The sequence below is a fragment of the Astatotilapia calliptera genome, chromosome 15 (assembly GCF_900246225.1).
Source record: "Astatotilapia calliptera chromosome 15, fAstCal1.2, whole genome shotgun sequence".
In the NCBI taxonomy this organism is placed as follows: Eukaryota; Metazoa; Chordata; class Actinopteri; order Cichliformes; family Cichlidae; genus Astatotilapia; species Astatotilapia calliptera.
The window spans coordinates 20,730,823-20,749,344 of record NC_039316.1 but is presented as its reverse complement, the minus strand read 5'-3'; the positions used below and the strand labels follow the sequence as shown (position 1 = coordinate 20,749,344).

Sequence of the window (18,522 nt, the reverse complement as noted above, 5' to 3'; positions counted from 1 at the left end):
AAGACTGTAAAAGAAAGGATGAAATGGAAATAGAAGCGGATGAAAGAGTGAGACCGCAAGATTGCAATTTATAAATAATATATAATTTATAACAAATTTAATTTAATAACAAAATTACTCAACCTGTCTGGACTCTGCTTCAGTTGGCAGAATGTATAGAATCCAAAGATACGCATACTTTACATATGAATTTGAAAATCTATCCCGTGGATAATGGCTTTTTATTAAAGATCACATATCGGGTAGTCAGCATCTTTAACCTCTGATATGATGGAGGTTCCTGCTGACCACAGCTACAGAAAAACAGCCTTTCTGCATGTTTTATTCATTCATTTAACCACTTAGTGCTGCCCCTTAAGAGTTTTCCTACTAAAAGTCTGCCGTAAAAAGCTGCTAACACCTGGAAAAATGTTTACAAGGTTTACTGTGATGGTCAAGGAGAAAGTTTAGAAGATATTTATGGAGGTCTACAATATCCAGTGGTTACTGCAGTTATAAAATAAATCAAACCCCGGCCTTAATAAGTCACTGCATTACTTGCATACAGAGATAAACATAGTTCAGTCAGTAGCGCTGTAGTCAAAATAAGATTCATTTCCTCTCCACTAACTTATATTCGACACTATAAATGCAAAAGAAGCAAAACCCGATCAGAGCAGACATCAGCGACAACAGATACGAAAAAGCACCTAGGGCGGAGGCGGGTTGCAAGGACGGTTGCAGTTGCACAGTGACTGTAGCCAGGCTTGCTCATAGCATGCTGCAAAACACAATATAAAAGAAGCCCTACCTTTCGTCTTGAATGCAAAGTTGCAGAACTTGCAGACGTAGGGTCGGATGTCGGTGTGCGTTCGGATGTGTTTCTTCAGCATGCTGGGCTTCTTGCAGCGGATGCCACACTCTTCGCAGATGTATTTCCCTCGTCCACGACCACGGACGTAGACGTAGTCCTCATTGGATTTATAGCTGGAGGAAAGAAACAGTGCAGCGATTAGGTTTTTTACATTTTTGCAAAACAGGCACTTTGTTAACACAATAGCAGAAACAATTGTTAACAATGAAGCCATGAAAGTGAGTTTTACTTGCAATATCATAATTTTGTCCTGCCACAGTTGTTATTTATGCTTATGTATACAGTATAAAGATAAATAATGTACTGCTATAATATAACTGCCAGACAGCCCTCTACGGTTGGCTGTGATTCAGTTCACTTCATCACAATTTATTTTTCCCAGCGGGACAATTAAAGGCTGGTGAAACAGTAAACGGATACACACATACAGCACAATGCTAACACACACACAGAGGAAGACACCAATCCAGTTTTATATTAAAAAATATATGAAACATGTATTCCAATCTTCATTGGACACTCTATTCATGGTTATTGAAGATCTTTGTCCTTCACCACAAAGAGGTCAGAGGTCAAAGTCAGAGACACAGATGCTTGCTGACGCAGAGGTTCTGGTTAAATAAGACTGAAATGAGGTTTCCTCTGCTCAGATGCATCATAGGGATCAGAGGCTGCAGTAACCATTCATTCATGTTTAAATCCCATCACCCCTGCTGGGATGGTTCATATAGTGCTATATTTTACACCTTGTCATATGTCACTCCGCGGAATTTTTAATTTCCATTTGCAGTCATTTCCAATTGCTTGCCTCAAAGCTGAGGTTAGTCCCATTCATTACCCAACCACTGCATGCCACCAATAACCCCTGGTGACACGATGGACACCAGAAGGACAATACACCCACACCCCTCAAAAAAATGCTCAGGAATGACTCAAGGCACTGATTTGGCCTGTACACTACCACAATCCCACAAGCTGAGCATTCGCTCGAATGATTCCAGTGAAAAACACAATCCACAGAGGTCCCAGTGACGTCTAACAGATCTGATGGGTCAGAGGTGTTCTGGCAGCTTAGGGGCACCAACATATTGTCAGGCATTATCAGTTTTACTCTGAGGAATACACCTGTACACATGTTCATCTGTCTTTTGCACAATCCCAAATCACACATTTGGCATAAACAAAGTCTTTTATTTTGAAAATAAATATCATTGCCACGCCTGTCTCTGCTCATCAGCTCTGCACATCTTGACGCAGCTTCTGTCAAAAATGGAGAGCGGAGAGCCGCTTCTGGGATGCTTTCGAAGCACGCTGTGAAGCAGCTGGTGGCGTATTCCACGGGGGTTATTGCCACAGCTGATCATCGTGTGTTTGTAGTAAGCTGCAACAGATTACTTTGTGTCTCACGATGATTACCATGATTAATGTAAGCAGAAAACAAGCCTGCTGTCTTTTATTATCCCTGTGAATTCTGTTGACCTGGTCGTAACCTCCATACAGATGCAACCTTTCTTTGTTTTAAGCTAAAACGGGAACCACTGGAGCGTTCCACTTCTGGCTTTGTTGTTCATCATCTTTTCTAAAAAAAAGATAACCACATTCCTTCAGCCAGTCCCACTTATTCTTTTACAAGATTTCTTTTTTTTAAGCATCGCTGTCAGTCGTGATTTTCTATCCCACATGAGTGAAAGAGTGGACACTTGGCAGTGGGATCAGTGCATGTCTGCCTGAGTCTGTCAGTCATGGAGGGAAGTTACCACCAACCACCAGTCAAATTCTGGTAAATTCTGTCTGTTTTTGCTCTGCCGCAGAAGCATCGCATTTAGTTCAGTTTTTTTGTACTAAAGAAAAAAACGAATAAATCCTTGTGGAGGAGTAGCAAAAGCTGCTGGAGGACTGTATAGTTTCCTGTTGTGTCTGCAGTGGCTGGAGAAGTGGATAATGTGTAGTTCAGGGCCTCATGTGTTAAAGGAGGTCAAATATCAGGTACATCAAACAATCCATCTGCAGCAGCGAGGGGAAATTTGTCTTTCAACTGCACCGCGGACTGGGAAATACCTCTGAGTGCTCGTCTGAGCCGAGACGTTTGCACAGCTGTGTCCAGTTACCAAAAATGAATTATGATGATTATTTCGTTTTATTCTATTTTATTCAGGGCACACGGTAAGATCATAAAAGCAGATTCACTTTCAAAACTTCTGAAACGTTCGACTGACGGCGAAACGTAAAGCCAGTAAAAGATCTGGTTCTTCGGCCAAAATTTGCACTTAATGGATTTCTGTCATAGAGAAAGATTTCACCTCAGGTTTCTTTCTTTTTTTTAAGGTATAGTCTGTTTGTGTGCCTGTTTGTGTGAGTGTATGTGTGCATATGTTTGTCTTTCCTGTGCACTCTGTTTGTGTGCTTTCATCCACTTATTCCTCTTAAGTGTCCTTTGGGGACACCAGAGAATTACTTCACTGTCTGCTGCATTTAATAACTCCCCTCCCTGTATATATGTGTGTGTGTGTGTGTGTGTGTGTGTGTGTGTGTGTGTGTGTGTGTGTGTGTGTGTGTGTGTGTGTGTGAAAGCGAGAGAGAGAAGGGGTATATTTGAATGTTGTGTGTGTCTGCACCGTCTGTTCCATTCGGTAACCTTGGTCTTACTGGCTCTACTGTAGGCTATAAAACATTATGACACTGTGGGAATGTCTCTCTCTACAGGGGTTAGCTTTAACTCCCTCGTACAGGCTTTATTTGACCATTGAATGTACACTTGAAAAAAAAATCCCTTAGTTTTCTATGTGGAAAATAAGCCAGATGTGAGTTTAATGACAACACAATAATAAACAAAACATTTTCTCTGCTTCGTCGCTAGATTTGAGTAACTTTCAGGAATATAAATAGAACATATAAACTTTGACTGCTCAGCAAAAGATGCCAGCCTTCTCAAATAGACGCAGACATGCAAGCCAATTTATGATATAAAGCCAGAGTAGATTAAAGATTTCATGTTTCTTTGCATACTTTGTGCTATAGATACATTTTCTTTAACCAAAAAAGTTTCATGTGGCCATATTAACCTATTTAGGAGCCTCAAGGTGCTGTGGGCCCCTTTTCATCCTCTGTAAATATATTCTACCTCCATACCAGGTTCCTGTAAATAGTGAGAATATATCTGCTGTACTGAAACATTCTTAATATGTCTCTTTACTCAGCTTTATCGTGAATCTATCTGAAAATATTCCGCCAACATGAGAACAATATAAAATAAAACAATTAAAAACTTTATGCACCCGACAAGATGCAGTCCTCTCACAGTATCAGATGCTGGAGGTGTCTCACATACATGCACACACGCAAGCTAAGAATCCTTAATTGTTGGTGCAGCCATGGTGGTACTGGATGCTAAATGTCCATTTTTTATTCTTTTCCCCTTGGACGCCTGCTCAGGTTAACTCGTTCTTCCTTTCTGAACTGAGCGTTTACTCTTGTATTTCACGTCTGCTTCCTGCACCAAATGACAAGGTGTGCATCAGAAGTTAGTGAGGGTTAGCTTACCAGGGCTACCCTTGGAAAACCCCAGAGCCTATTATAATTCTTGTCAAATCGCGTGTTTATTGATATGTAGTGAGGTGTCAAAACATGTCATTAAGAGCACAGGGAGGGTCATCAGATGTCTTTCTGGGGGAAACAGCCCAAAGTTCTTACTAGAATAAAAGGAGCGTGACAGTCTTGAGCCAGAACACACCAAAAACTACACATATTGGTTAAAGGTTTAAGATTTAAGATTTGTCTCTTCTTATCATAACCCTGGATGGTGAAAAATGATGATCATCCAGTGTTTTTCATGTGACCCCCAGAGGTCTTTTCCAACCATTCATACGTGACTAGTTTGGAGTGACAGCCCTTAAATGCGGTTCATCACGGCACAATTGCCAACGAGTATGTGTATCTTTGAGCCGCCACTTTGACTGAACAACAATATCTGACACTCTGAGACTAAGAAGGAGACATATTTTATTCAATTTTTTAAAACACATTAGTTTGACATGGTTAGATTACCCCAGGCATAAACTTTAGTTAGTTTAGCTGGTGATAAATTTTGCACCTGCAACATCTGTTGTGCTGAAACAATACCTCATACGCTCATTTTTTGGGGAACTGATACATTTATTTGGGAAAATACTGAACACAAGGATGAAAAAGCTAAAGTACGGTTTTAACAACAGTTAAATATTTATGTTAAAAGGAGGGGCAACGTTTGCTGTAACAATGTGATTAAGCAGTTCATCTGCTTTGAGTCAAAACCAGAAGATAATTCTTAATGTTATGACTTCTGCCAAAGATTTTCTGCTTCTTTCTTTTTTGGCTTCTGCTTTTATTCATCAGCTGACTCGTGTTCACAAAGATGGATGCAAAGTCGCTTAAAAGAGCTTTCTTATCTCATGCAGAAAAAAAAAAACTTTCTAAAGCTCTGGTCAATCTGAACTTTCATTTCCAACGTGTCCTGCGTTTTGTCATCGCTGTATGGTGGAAATCTTTTCAGTTGTGTGGGAGTAAACGAACTTTATGCAGTTCTAAAATGCTGGAAATGTTCTCTAAAAACAGAAATTGGCAAAAAAAAATGCACCGCTTTCAAAAAGGTGCTGCACATTGCAGTAATTTATTAGAACTGCAATCGCACATGAAGTCACAGACAAACAATAAACTTTGAAAAAAAATCTATAAATAATTTGGAATAAAGGCAAAAAACTCGTAAAAATTTTAAAACTAAAATAAAACATTGCGCCGAATACATGAAGTAATCTAATAGGATTTTTAAAAAAGCATTTCTCCTCTCAGCAACTAACAAAAGAAATAAATACTGAAGTTGTTGGTGTCAGAAAAACTGCGTGAAAAAGGCTTTAAAACACAACTAACGAGGGACAAATCCCACTTCACACCAGTCTATAAAACTCAGAGCAAGAATTATGAAAGTTGATGTCCAATTACAGCAATGCAGCCTGAGTCGTTAGCCCGTGATGGGTTTACCAGGCTCAGGCTCTTGGCCCGACTCTCGCAGGCACAAATTAAGCCCAAAGAATAGGCTGTAAAGGGATAAGTCTTCTTTTTTTAATACCTAAGAAGATTTTTCTGACTAATCATGATGAGGCAGATGTCTTTACAGTCCATACAGAGGTCACCAGTGCTCATTTTTATTGAATACTCAGCTGTTAGGATTAAGAAAAAGACAAAAGGCAGCTCAGTATTTTGAATCACGTACTTGTAACAAATCACTTTTCTGTATGCAAGTTTTATACCTTATTCCTGAGTTTCTAAGGGAAAAGCATTAATACAAATAATATCATAAAAGTGGTTATTAGTTAGTATATGTTTACATTTTAAGTAAAGCCTGACCTTTTCCTTTGACGATTTAATTTTGCATATCTTTAGGGTTTTATCTTTATCTGCTCTTTTCATTCACAGAAAAATAAACTGATTTTGACCATACAAGTTTTATCCCTGTAGTCTCTGAGGAAGTGCGAAACACACTACAGAATGATCTCTTTATGTGATCTATGATGCCACAGCAGAAACAGCATTTAAATGCTTTTAAAGGAGCAGCTGATCCCAACATCAAATATTTAAATGTTTGCTACCCTGTACATGATTTCTGTTCATGTTGAAGTGAGAAGGTTCACCAAGGAATTATTTTATTTCTGTACCTCTAGCAACTACCACCAGACAAACATATTGCTGTGATAATGAGAGGCTCCTCCTAGTGTGACAGGATGTAAACATTCGAGCATCTTCCTGAGCTGAGATCTAAACGTTAGTTAGCCGCATGCTTTTATCTGTTAGAAAGAGGACACTTCCTACATGAAGATTTGTCCTTTTCTAGTCCACAATTTCTCCCAACAAGCTGATGCTGCATGAATGACATCAACTGGCATGGCTTCAAGTACACAAAAGAAAGAGAGAGTAGTTTTCTGGAGGTTTGACAAGTCATGTTTAGAGGCTGTCCCTGTCCCTTTTAATTGTGTATTTTTATTAGACATACCCGCCTTCGAAGATCTTGATGCGTGTCGGTTCAGCAGCAGGCTGTTTGACTGAGACCTCCTTCTCCACCTGCTCCTCCTTTGAACGATCCCATGAAACCACTCCTTTCATCTTCCTCCCAAAATGACTGACATCTACTGGCATCAGCTCTGGCTTCAGCTAAAGAAAAAAAAAAAGGTAACATAAAGGGCAGATTAAGATTCTTGCGGTTGTGTTTCTCTGTAGTTGTGTCCATGCGTGCATAATTCAATATTTCTCTTGGCAATCTTTTATCCTTCTGATGACTGCAGCACATACCTGATCAAACCGCAGCTTCCAGGCTACAGAAGAGACCAGTTTTCCGGAGCTGGGTGGAGACATGGCTGCCGTTGTGTACATCAAATCAGTGTTCCTCTTCTGTTTGGACCGCAGCAGAGCCAGTGAAGCCTTGGTACTCAGGTTCAGAGGATTGGGATTGTATGAGCTGACACACCATGAACTGTAGACGGAGCTACGCAAAGCTGCCTGGGTGCTGTTGGGTTTGGTGTAGTTCAGGAAACACCAGCTGACTCTGCTCATCGTGCGTAAGCTAGGGAACTGGAAAAGCTGCTGGACATCCGCCACATCTGTGAGCAGCAGAGTCTGACCCGCTGCTCCAGGTAATCCTGGGCTTTGGTTGGCATCGAGCTGAACCAGCATGCTGACAGGCATTTTATTTGAAGTAGGTTGCTTCGTGCTGTCAGCGTCTTCTGCGTCGTTAGAGGAAACCATGGACTCTGGGCTGGAGCTCGGCTCTTGGGCTGAATCGTCCACGTCAAGCTCCTCTGGGGAGTCGCAGCCACCTGAAGCTGGAGAACGGTCTGTGACAATCTGGAGCGGAGGGGTGAAGCTCTGAGGCCGAGGGACGTCAGAGAGATGGGGGGCAGAGGAACGGACAGGAATGGCAATCTTGGTAGCAACTGGGAAGTCACTTAATGGAGGAGAAGAGGACATCCTTTCAGAATCATCCATGGAGCCTTCGCTCTTCAGACCTCTTCCTTGTCCCTTGTCAGGCTTGCTGCCACCTTCAGTTCCACTTAGCTCCACAGCACTCATCTCCTTGACAATCTGTCCATACATCCTCTCCTCCTTTACTCTTTTCTGTTGCTTAGTCTCGATGAAGAGCTCAAGTGAGCTGGTAGGAGAGAGCATGCGCTTGCCCCCTCCGATAGCAGACCCTGATGCATCTGTGGTGGATATGGTGCCTGATGTTAGTGATAGGGGGATCCCTGTGTTTAGACGTTGCTCTGGTAGTGAATCTGGACCCTTCCAGAGTGGGTGCCGCAGCACTGCACCATCCGTCTGCCCTAGGAAATGTGCTAAGTTGAAACCTCCTCCAACTCCTCCATGTGGCTTTGTGACACTCACAACACCAACCGGGGGAGACATGTTGCTGTTGTCAGTACTGCCTGGCCTGGCTGAACCCAAACCTTGTGCTCCACTACCATGAGAAGCTATCAGCTGGCTAACACTGGTGTACATAACACTACCAAACGATGGCACATGGGTTTGGATCCGTACAGGAACCAGCAAACCAGGCAAAGAGGCCTGTGAGCCCAGGTTCTGGGTAGCAAATATGGGTTGGATCTGTTGCAGAAGCATGGAGGAGGTGGTGGACAGCGAGGCTGACAGAGGAGAGCTGCGATTTGAAAAAGAAGCAGAGTAAATCTGAGAGGTTGGATTTTCTGATTTTCCATCATATGGCTGTTGATCGTGGACTTGTTGCAGGGAGTGGAGTGGCTGCTGTTTGTGAAGTGGGAGACCGGGTGACCTGATGTGGAGTTTTTGGAGTTGCAGTTGGGCCTGCTGGGTCTGCTGCTGTCTTGGTGTCTGTTCAGGCTCCTGATTCCAGAAGAGGCCTGGTTGTGGGAAAGAAAGGAAAGGAGGGCCACTCTGGTACTGCTGCATCATATCTTTACTCATGACCTCATGACCTGGATGCTCTCCCTCTGATGACGAGCTTTGGGCCTGCAAGCGATGCTGCTGGGACCTATAGAGGACAAAAACATTATCAATTTTGTTGAAGGCTACAGCAATTTCTGACATAGTACTTGCAGTAATAAATGTGACCCTAAATACAACCATAAAAATGTAATGCAATGATTTTCAAATAATGTAAAGCCTCTTAAGAGAAGTTACAACCAAAATAATAACATTTCAAATATTTATTTTACAGAAATGTGAGAAAAAACATTTTGTGGTCTAAACAATCAAAATCTTAAATCTCTTTTAAGAATTCTTTGGTGTTCTGTATTCAGGCTTTCTTATCACCACAAATTTAAAGGCCAGCATCCATGATACTACTTTCAACTTTAAATTCTATGCAATTCACTACATTCTGTTCTCATTGCGTTATTTTACACAGTTTCCCAGATGTTTTTGAAGCAGGGCTGTACTATTATTATTTTAGGTTATTTCTCTGTAAGTATATTTTGTCTGACCTGCTATAGAGAGGTTCCTCTGGAAGGCTGTCTTCGCTGACACTCTGTTGGAGAATATGCTGGTGGTGCTGTTGATGTTGGTGAGGTCCTATATCTGTGCATAAAATGCATACATTTGAAAAGAATACTCATTTTACAAAAGTAAGCTATAATAGCAGAATGCAATCCATGCACGGAAGGATGTGGGTAGTTTATTGAGTCGAGAAATTTTTCAATAAAAGTTTGGGAAAGTATGATGAATAAAGTATAAGACAAAAAAATGTATAGATAACATACTAAGATGAATGTAAAGCTTACCAGCACCAGTCCCAGTTCTCTTGGTTCTGCTGACTGCTTCGCTGCTGCTGTGAGGGGATCCTGCTGGACCAGGCCATCCACCATGCTCCAAACTCTCCTGTTTGATTGACGTTTCTGCGCCCCCTGGCTCCTGGGTAACTGCCTCTGGATAAACACTCAGTGAAGCCTGCCAAATGCAGAGAAGTGTGGAGGGAAAGTGGTTTAGCTTTAATAAAATTATATTTGGTTAGCTTGACTAAGGATACCATATAAACCTTAATATAGTGCATGATAACATTGTGATTGCATTGTATTGAGATGATAATGTCGGTATAGCATGGCATCATTAGGATGTCTTTGAATGAAGCTGATGGGGGTGCTAAAATACTAAATTATTTTGTAGTGCCTTCATCCTTAATAAGCTCCTAGTCCTCTTCTTCCATCTAGCTCAGAGTTTTTAAATGTTCAGTTGAAGAAGTTGCAAGGTTGTTTACTTTACTCCAGCTCTTTTATTCCATGCATTGTCACTGACAACTTCTGTGTTCTCTTTCTGAGGAATACAAATGGCACACGGCCAAATTAATCTAAATATAAGTTAATCGTTTATACACTACCTGTCTAACAAGATATCCACGCCGACGTTCCTTCATTGCAGAAGCACTGGAGTACAGTTCTCCCTGTCTTGAGGTTGACAAGCTTCCATAGTCAAAGGATTTACTGCGCATTTCAGGCAACTCCATAGGCAGCGTGCATGGTGCCTGTTCTGATGAAGACCTCCTCATTTCCCTCTGCTGGTGGTGGCTAGAATAACCACTACCTGGCACAGTCAGGAACTCTGATTGCTTTGGCCCACCACCAGATACTGAAGAATCATCCTTTACAGAAACAAAGAGACAAAGTTTCCACTTTGTTCAGGATGCAAACCCCTCAGTGAAGACCTTACTATAAAAGAGACGTAAATGCACTTGAAATTACTAAAAAAATGGGGTACCTGTTTTGTTGGTGAGACAGACTTGAGACCTTCATCTCTGTCAAATGACATGGAAAGGGAAGAGGAGTGGGACAAGTTACTCTCTTGACTGGGGCTACGAGAAAGGCTGGTGCAGGTCGATTCAAAGCTTGATTCTCCAGATGAGTGTTCCATGTCTGCTAGGCGGAGCCTCTTCTTCTTGGGTGGGAGCTTTTCTGATGGCATTTGGGATAGTGTGTCGCTTCTCTGTGGCAATTGAAACTCCTCGACATGCTGCTGCTTCTCCAGCTCCTTGGTCATTGGAGCTTCTGTGTCCTTATCAGGCTTGTCTGGCTCCTCTGTCACCCTGATTTCAGGAACCTGGATGTTTGGTTGTCTGACTAGTTTGGGTGGGATATGATAAGGCTGTCCAGGTGAGGCTGCAGCTGATGATGATGAAAGGGAGGCCAAGTCACTGTCACTTTGTGGCTGCTGCTCCATGCTCTCTGTCCTCAGAAGGGTGGATTCAGGACCTAGAGCATCTTCAAAGATCTCTGTGTCAGACTGCTCAGAGTACTGAGTACATGGAGCTTTATCTGAAGGCTGATATGCTGGCTGTTCAAAAGACTCTGACTTGTCGAAGGAATTTGGACGGCTGAGAGAGTTGGTGTGCTGGATAACTGATATGACATTCCCAGCTGTTTTTCTGCCCTCAGAGTCAGTAAATAGTGCAATGTCCTCGGAGCACATGCTGGCACAGGTGTCAAAGCTGTCAGACTGACTGTGTGCACTATGAAGGGAACCTTTACCTGTTGGGGTGGCTCTGGACCCATCAAAACTACCTTGTTTAAAGTCATAGTCCCCTATCATTTCCACTGAACCACTACAGCTACTGTCGCAGTGTCCAGGGCTGTCCTCATCATCCCCAACACTCTTTTCTTTCCTCCTTTTTCTTGTGGCTATTTCTGACATACTAACTTTAGTACCATAACTAAAGGCAACATGTTCTGGAACTCCTGGGCCGCGTTCACCAATCTTCATACCCAGAGACGAAGTTAAATTCTTAGGTAAGTGTCCAAAGCCCTCGGCCTCTCCTACGTGGGCTTCATTGGTTGAATTTTCAAATGCACTCTGTCTTGTGAGCCTACGATGGCCTGGCGGGTAAAACACATCATCTGTCACAACATTGTCAAAGGATTGGCTACCCCGTATCCCTTGGGGAACACTGAGGTTAGGAGGGGTGGAAGTTGGCATGGAGTTACTCCTAATAAGATGCCCAGAATCTGATGGAGGCTCTAGAAGTCCTGTACTGCTTTGACATGGCCCAGTTGGATACTGCTTTGGATCTTCTGAGATTCCTACATCTTCTCTAAAAGAGATGTGATCCTCAGCTATCTTCCCTATTTCCAGAATTGCACCAGGTTGCTTCAAGGTAGTCAAGCTAGTGGGGTCTGCCCCTGCCATGCCTACTGTTATAGAGTGTCTTGACCTGGAGCTTGGTCGGTAGTACCAAGTTCGACCGAACATAATCTCCTCGTACGTCTTGACGTTGGTATTTGGAGGGCTGATCTGCTGCTCTGCGCTCTCAGAGCGTGAAAAGTAGCCAGAGTCTGTGCTGCCTTTGCTGTGAGGACTGAGGAGGTTAAGTGACTGGGACATGGCAAGGTCAGTGTCCTGTCCTTTTTTGTCACTTAGCCTCAGGGCCAAACGTTGCTTGATTGTTGGGGAGTCATCCAGGGAACGTGCTCTTCCACCAGCCTTTGATGCTAACATGTGGTGTGACACTTTTATGTCATGAAAGGGGGGGCACTCCATCCCTGTGGAGGGGACTCCCCCAGGCTTGGGAACGATAAGAATAGGCACTTTCATAGATCCAATGGGTAGCTCTTCAGGTGAATCTGCATATGCTGGTTCGGCACCACCTTTATAGTGGGAAAAATGAAGATGATACAGATTACAACCATTCACAGTAAACAAAATACATGCAGAGTTTATATCACTGTAGCTGAACTGTGTAACAGCATTAATGTAAACCAATACGTTTTTATTTTGGATCATTGTAAACATACCCATAACAAATAGTATTTTAAGCATCAAAAGATGTTCATAGATATAAAGAACTAGCTATGTGTTAAGAAGGGGTTTCTATGAACCAAAACTGTTTTGACTCTTTGGGAAAATTCTACTTAAAAATTTTTTTTTAAAGTGTCTTATAGAAGAAAATAACCTGTATTCTTGTCAGCTTCAAAGGAGATCTGCAGGGTTGGACTGTCTTTGTCTGTTAGCATGGTGGTGGGCTCCACGCCTTCCTCATCCGTATCGGTACTCTGCTCTCCATCTGAATGGACCTCAGCCTCACCCACTGGTGATGCCTGGTCCATGTCCCCACTACGGGCCACAGCTAGCTCTGAAAATGGTACGAGTCCAGCTTTGATGGCATGAGCATGGGACTTGCGATGCTTGTAAAGGTTGCTCTTGGTTTTGAAAGAAAAGCCACAGGGTACACAAGGGTATGGCCTCTCTCCAGTATGTGAGCGGATGTGCTTCTTCAAGACGCTGGGCTTGGCGCACGCTCGACCACAGTAGTGGCAGATGTACTTGCCAGGCTTTTTTGGCTTTTGCTCTTTTTTGCCATAGGCCTCCTCTCCGGGCTCCGGGCCTGACTGAGAATACTGTCCAAAGGAGCTGGGTAAACTAGGAGATTTGTGCCGAGGGAACCTTCCTGCACCAGCCCCATGTGGGTGAGTGTGTCCTGGGTGTCCTGGGAATAGGTCATCCGAGGGCAACTGGCCAGCAAATGGCCAGGCATGAGGCTCTAGGCCTGGCTGTGGTTTGGCTCCTGAGAGAAACCGTTCAGATTGAGGATGTTGAGGGTATGGCTGGCCAAGTTGGTAAGGATATCCCCTGTGGAACCCCTGAGCAAAGTGGCCTTGTGGGTCTTGAGATGGCGGGCCTCCTATGGCCCCAACTGCAGATGGTCCAGATAGCAGCTTTCCAGAATTCCCTGTGATTGGGTACTTCTGCTGGGGTGCTGATCCTCCAGGAGCCTCCAGGTCAGCAAAAGTGCTTCGTTTGGTGTTTGCAGAAGGCTCTGACGCCCATTTTCTTTGTAGAGGTACCTTCTCCCTTGCTAGTTCCTTGTTTGGACATTTCTGCCCTGTCGCAGGTGATTCACGAGCCTCCATTTTCTTGAAGCTCTCCGTGGTTTAGAAGAGGGAGAGAAGAGGGGATGCAGGGAATTTGGGAGGGTAGGTCTTTGAGGGTTACAAGGTCCCAAAACTACCAGGCATGATAGCGGAACCTTTGCTGGCTGCCAACAAGTTCACAGAAACATAAAATATCCATCCATTTCTCAGAAAGACTGATTATAGAGTCAAGCTGGAAACAGGAATTATCAAGTGGAGCAGAAAGGGGAGCTTCAGTGGATAACATCAGAGAGGTTTCTCTCCTTCTGCCATTTTGTAAAAACACGAACGCTGCTCTCTGTTGTTCTTCTGTCCAGTTCATCTAAGAGCAGAAGAAACCTTGAGTGACCTGCAGAGGGACAGAAAAAGAAAAGAAGAAGCACATGGAGAACATTTTAGGCAAATACTGTAGTCAACAATTGTAATAAACTGTGTTTAACAACATACTCAATTACTAACTTTTCTTGAGGGAAGGGTGCTTGTAGATCCTTTTTCTGTAGCTTCAAGTCCTTCAGTTTTCTCACCAAAAGACCTAAAGCAAAGCAAACGAGAGAAAAGGCTAATTAGTGTTGTGTACAAAAATCATCCAACAATACAGTAATCAGATACACAGATGGTAAATAACCTTTAGTCTGACATCACCCTTATAACATAAGTCGGATTGGTGTTGATGTGACATTTTTTACTGCTAAATTCAGCACGCTACCACATACTTTGTTGTGCAGAGACGACTCACTAAGTTGTCAAGTACATGCCTGATGTGCGAATATAAATGTCATTGATTGCTCAGTTAGTTTCTTCACACTGGATTCCATCTGTGCTTGTTGCCTTTTTTCACTCCTTTCTCCTCCCTCCCGCCCTCCCTCCTCCTTCCACTCAGTGAGTCACCGATGAAAAGCAAACCCACACTGTTCCTAAAGAGACACAAAGGCTTATAAATAGCGCTGTGGAAGTGACGTCGGAGTGTCATAATATGTGTAGGCGTCCAAAAAGGCCAAGTCGAAGAGCAGCAATCAGCACTAGCACCTTTTCTTCCTCTCTGGGTTACATCTAACTTGGTATGCACTTGGTTGAAAAGCGATCATGAGAATGCTCACAGATACGCAGAAACAAAAGAAGACACACACAGATGTAGACAGAGTGCTTGCAGGCACTGTAACTGCACTGCAAAACTGCAGTAGACAGTGTATATGTGTGTGTTTCCGTTGTTTAACGTTTCTTAACCACACCAACACCTGACAGCAGAAGGGGCACAGAGCCACAGAGCACATATAAACATGCATGCTGAAGTTGCATTTTTGCTTTGTATTTCCTCATCTCAGAGTTTAAACAACCTCCCTCACACTCTGATTGCGACAGAAACACACACACACACCCACACTGTGGCCTCAGTGCTGGTAAGCAGGGCTCAGTGACGTTTGTGTCTGGGGGCCCAACGTGAGACCTATAAATAGCACCGGAGGAAAACATGTTTTATTCTTAGCAGCAAGAAAGTTAAATTTAAGCTAACTTGTGTTTTTCACATGTACTCCCCAAACCCCTACGCCCACTCAGAAAGACAGACAAACAAATACCAGAAACATTATCTCAACCTTGGGTCATATCTTTGTGTTTTCCATGGTGTTAAGAGTGAAAGAATGTGGAAGAAAACTCCAGTTGGGCAACAATGGGGATTCAATTGAGTTTAGCTAGCATTATAATCCGGTGATGCTGATTGGTTAGCATTATGGTCAGCTGACACAAATGCAGCCAAAGGCAGACAATCTTGGTGATTACTACAGGGGAAGTATGGTACTAATAATAGTCAAGGCAAGGCACAGCTTTTTTTAAGACCTTTCACAGTGTGAATCCAGTAATGTGAATGGCATAATTCCCTTATGTTGAAACACTCCAGTATCAATGAGTCATGGCTCATGTGTCCTTTGACGCCTGTAGCACACATCGGATGTGCCAGTGTGCACAGCAGCAGAGGATGTGCCAAAGAGGAAAGTGGATTAACGTCAGTTCTGGGTTAAACACGAGTCCAGAGTGAGTTGAGATTAAAAGTTTGATTTAACTGTCAAAACAGCTTGGTCACTGAACATACAGAATATAACTCTACACATGAGGATAATGGTCCGAGATCCTGTTCAAAGTAACCAGAAAACCTTTGATTACTTAAACATTCATAAAAGCTGACATGACAAGAAATTCCCGGACCAGCTTTTATTATTATATAGTTTGTAGGAGCTGGATTGGCTTGAGACTTCCTGTTCCATCCTGCGGTCATGTTTTATAAATGCACATACATTTTCAAGAGCAATATGAGGTAATTTCACCCTCAGACCATATCTGGTGATTTTGAGACAGCTTTTCAACAACTGTGATCTCTCTGTTTCTGGACCCATCCACACGTCTTTCCTTTTTGGTTAATCAATAGGACTTTAACTGAAAGCAGAACACTTTGCTTAACAAAAAAGTTGCCCTTGTCTACAGATTATTTAATATTTATATGCAAATATGTGGTTTGTAATTATCAGAGGTGTTTCCTGCCTTAGGCTTTCCACGTATGAGCAAGGAAGGGCACGGAGGTCACAGAACAGAGCTGCACCATCATTAAATATTGGAGATAGACCATTTTTGACTGAAGGGATTCTGTGTTCCCTCTTAAGCCCATTGGGAACCATATGTCCTTTATTATTCTTTTGACCTAGCAATATACCTTTACACAATTTCTACTACTTGGTGTGGCTTTTTGAAGAGATCTTTTAAAAGCACCCAAGATGACTTCGACTCAGTAAATGTTTCACAATCCTATCCTAAAAAGCCGCATATGGCTTCCTTAAAAATCATCTCTAATAAAAAAAGACAAAAAAATCACTTGACTTCTACTGTACCTCTTGTTGCCATTTGGAGGTCTCATATGGATGAACCTGCCAGTTGCAGCTGTAGTAGCTGCTATCACGCACACGTCAACATCCATCAGAATTCAACTCACACCCCACAAATAAACCAGCGGTGAAACTGACCTTTCAGCTTACATGGTTAACTTGGCTTAACTTCCCTTCAACCTTATGCAAGGTGACTGGTTTTGTAATGAAAGTTTTGAATGGTCACAATCTGCTGTGTGAGTGGGAGCCTGTAGTGAATGGCTTACATAAAGCTTTATTCATACATTCACCGACACAACCTGCCCCAGTTCCTGTGCGTAGGAGAGACATAGCTACTGGCGCTGTTTGTGTGTGTATGAGCGTGGGAAGTATACGTGCCAGTTGTGCGTGCGTGTGTGTGTGTGTGTGTGTGTGGGCTGGCAAAGGGCATGACGAGACACCCAAGTTGTAGGTAGGTCAAAACTAAGTACATTCAGAGGCTACACTTAGAGGTAAAAATAGTAGAAGTGATACACACTCAAACACTTGTAAAAAGTGATCTATCAAAATGCCCCAAATAAACACAGTTACTTAACATAAAGGAGCAGAGATCAGCTCTGCTTTCATAGACATGGAAATAGATCTAGGCAGTGTTTTATACCCACGGCATGCTTTACTTGGAACAACACACTCGATCTAAGTTTTTACGTTTGTGTGTAGGCAAACTGAATGGTCCTCTTTTCAGTAAGCATGATAATGTGCCCTCAATCCTCCAACCAAAACACATTTCACACAACATTAAACACAACATTTAAAGACAGTTTTAAGCACACTACATGTGCTGTTTGTATGAATGCAGAAACCTCCACGAATTTACTGAAAACGTGTTCAGGTGTTTTCTCAATAATAAAGAATTTGGAGCTTTAAAATATCTATATGAAGGTTAACACATGTATTGATGAAACCTGTTATATTTTGCTTGTGTTATATAAGATCTATACAACCCACCTGCTGTTCAAATCTTTTGTTTGTGAAATGCAGCCAATCAGAAGCTATAGTAAAAGGAGAGGAGCTAACATGATAGTGGATGAGCTGAAGGGCTGCACCCGAGGCCGGTCGGTATAAGGAATAAACAAGGATTAAGTGAACTGCGTCAAATGGCATAACGCTGTACAATGCCATGAATAAGTGCATCCAGCTAAAACAACATAGTCAGATCCTCAGAGACATTTTCAAAGAGCAACATGGAAACATGAAGGGGGAAGGTCATTATTAGGAGGTATGAGGGGGTGTTGTTGGCTAGAGTCAATTTCAGATCATGGTCCGTGTTCAGTTTGTCCTTGTCTCACTTTGCTTCTTACTTTTGCTCTTCTTGATTTAAGGTACCTGGTTAGCTTGTGGTTCTGGAATTAGATTAGTCTCCTTTCTCAGTGTCAGCTATACGTCCTGAAGAATTAGACTTAAAGGTACTCAGTGTGTTTAAAAGTGATGACAAGCAGTCTATAGAGTGTATGAGGAGCTGAAAGTGAAACTCCTCTCACCGTTGCCTTCACCCAGACCTTGTTTGAACTGGCAGTTTTACCTTGGACATGAAACTTGGCACCTTTTCAGCAGTTTGTTGAATCCATCCTCTAGCTTTGTCCTGCTGGGATCTTTCCAACACACCTGTCCTTTAAAACTGAGGAATTCAAAAGGATATTGCAACTACTTCTCAATATCCCAGTTTCCTTGTACGGGAATGCCCTCAGACCTCTTGACAGACTGCTTTACAAAATAGAAGTTCGATGGAAATTAATTAAATAAACATGTTGATATAAATTAAGCAACAAGAGATTCAAGAGAATTCATGTGCTTGCAGGTATGTACAAGTAGACTCATACGCACATATGCCCAAACCCTGGAGGTATGAACACTGTGTGGGCATTAACCA

General features: G+C 42.6%; 1 protein-coding gene across 4 annotated transcripts in view; it reads right to left on the bottom strand.

Annotated features, from left to right (window-relative positions):
- The window catches only part of hivep2a (HIVEP zinc finger 2a), a 122,501-nt gene that overhangs the window by 9,070 nt on the left and 94,909 nt on the right, over window positions 1-18,522 (bottom strand). For all 4 annotated transcript variants that reach the window (XM_026142554.1, XM_026142552.1, XM_026142555.1 and 1 more), the window contains 9 exons: window positions 14,203-14,275; window positions 12,786-14,092; window positions 10,601-12,480; window positions 10,224-10,484; window positions 9,631-9,796; window positions 9,334-9,427; window positions 7,172-8,882; window positions 6,876-7,033; window positions 791-966 (listed from right to left, as the gene is read on the bottom strand). In XM_026142554.1, coding sequence (XP_025998339.1) covers window positions 791-966; window positions 6,876-7,033; window positions 7,172-8,882; window positions 9,334-9,427; window positions 9,631-9,796; window positions 10,224-10,484; window positions 10,601-12,480; window positions 12,786-13,743 — 5,404 coding nt within the window. In that variant the 5' untranslated portion in view covers window positions 13,744-14,092; window positions 14,203-14,275. The remainder of the gene's footprint in view (window positions 1-790; window positions 967-6,875; window positions 7,034-7,171; window positions 8,883-9,333; window positions 9,428-9,630; window positions 9,797-10,223; window positions 10,485-10,600; window positions 12,481-12,785; window positions 14,093-14,202; window positions 14,276-18,522) is intronic.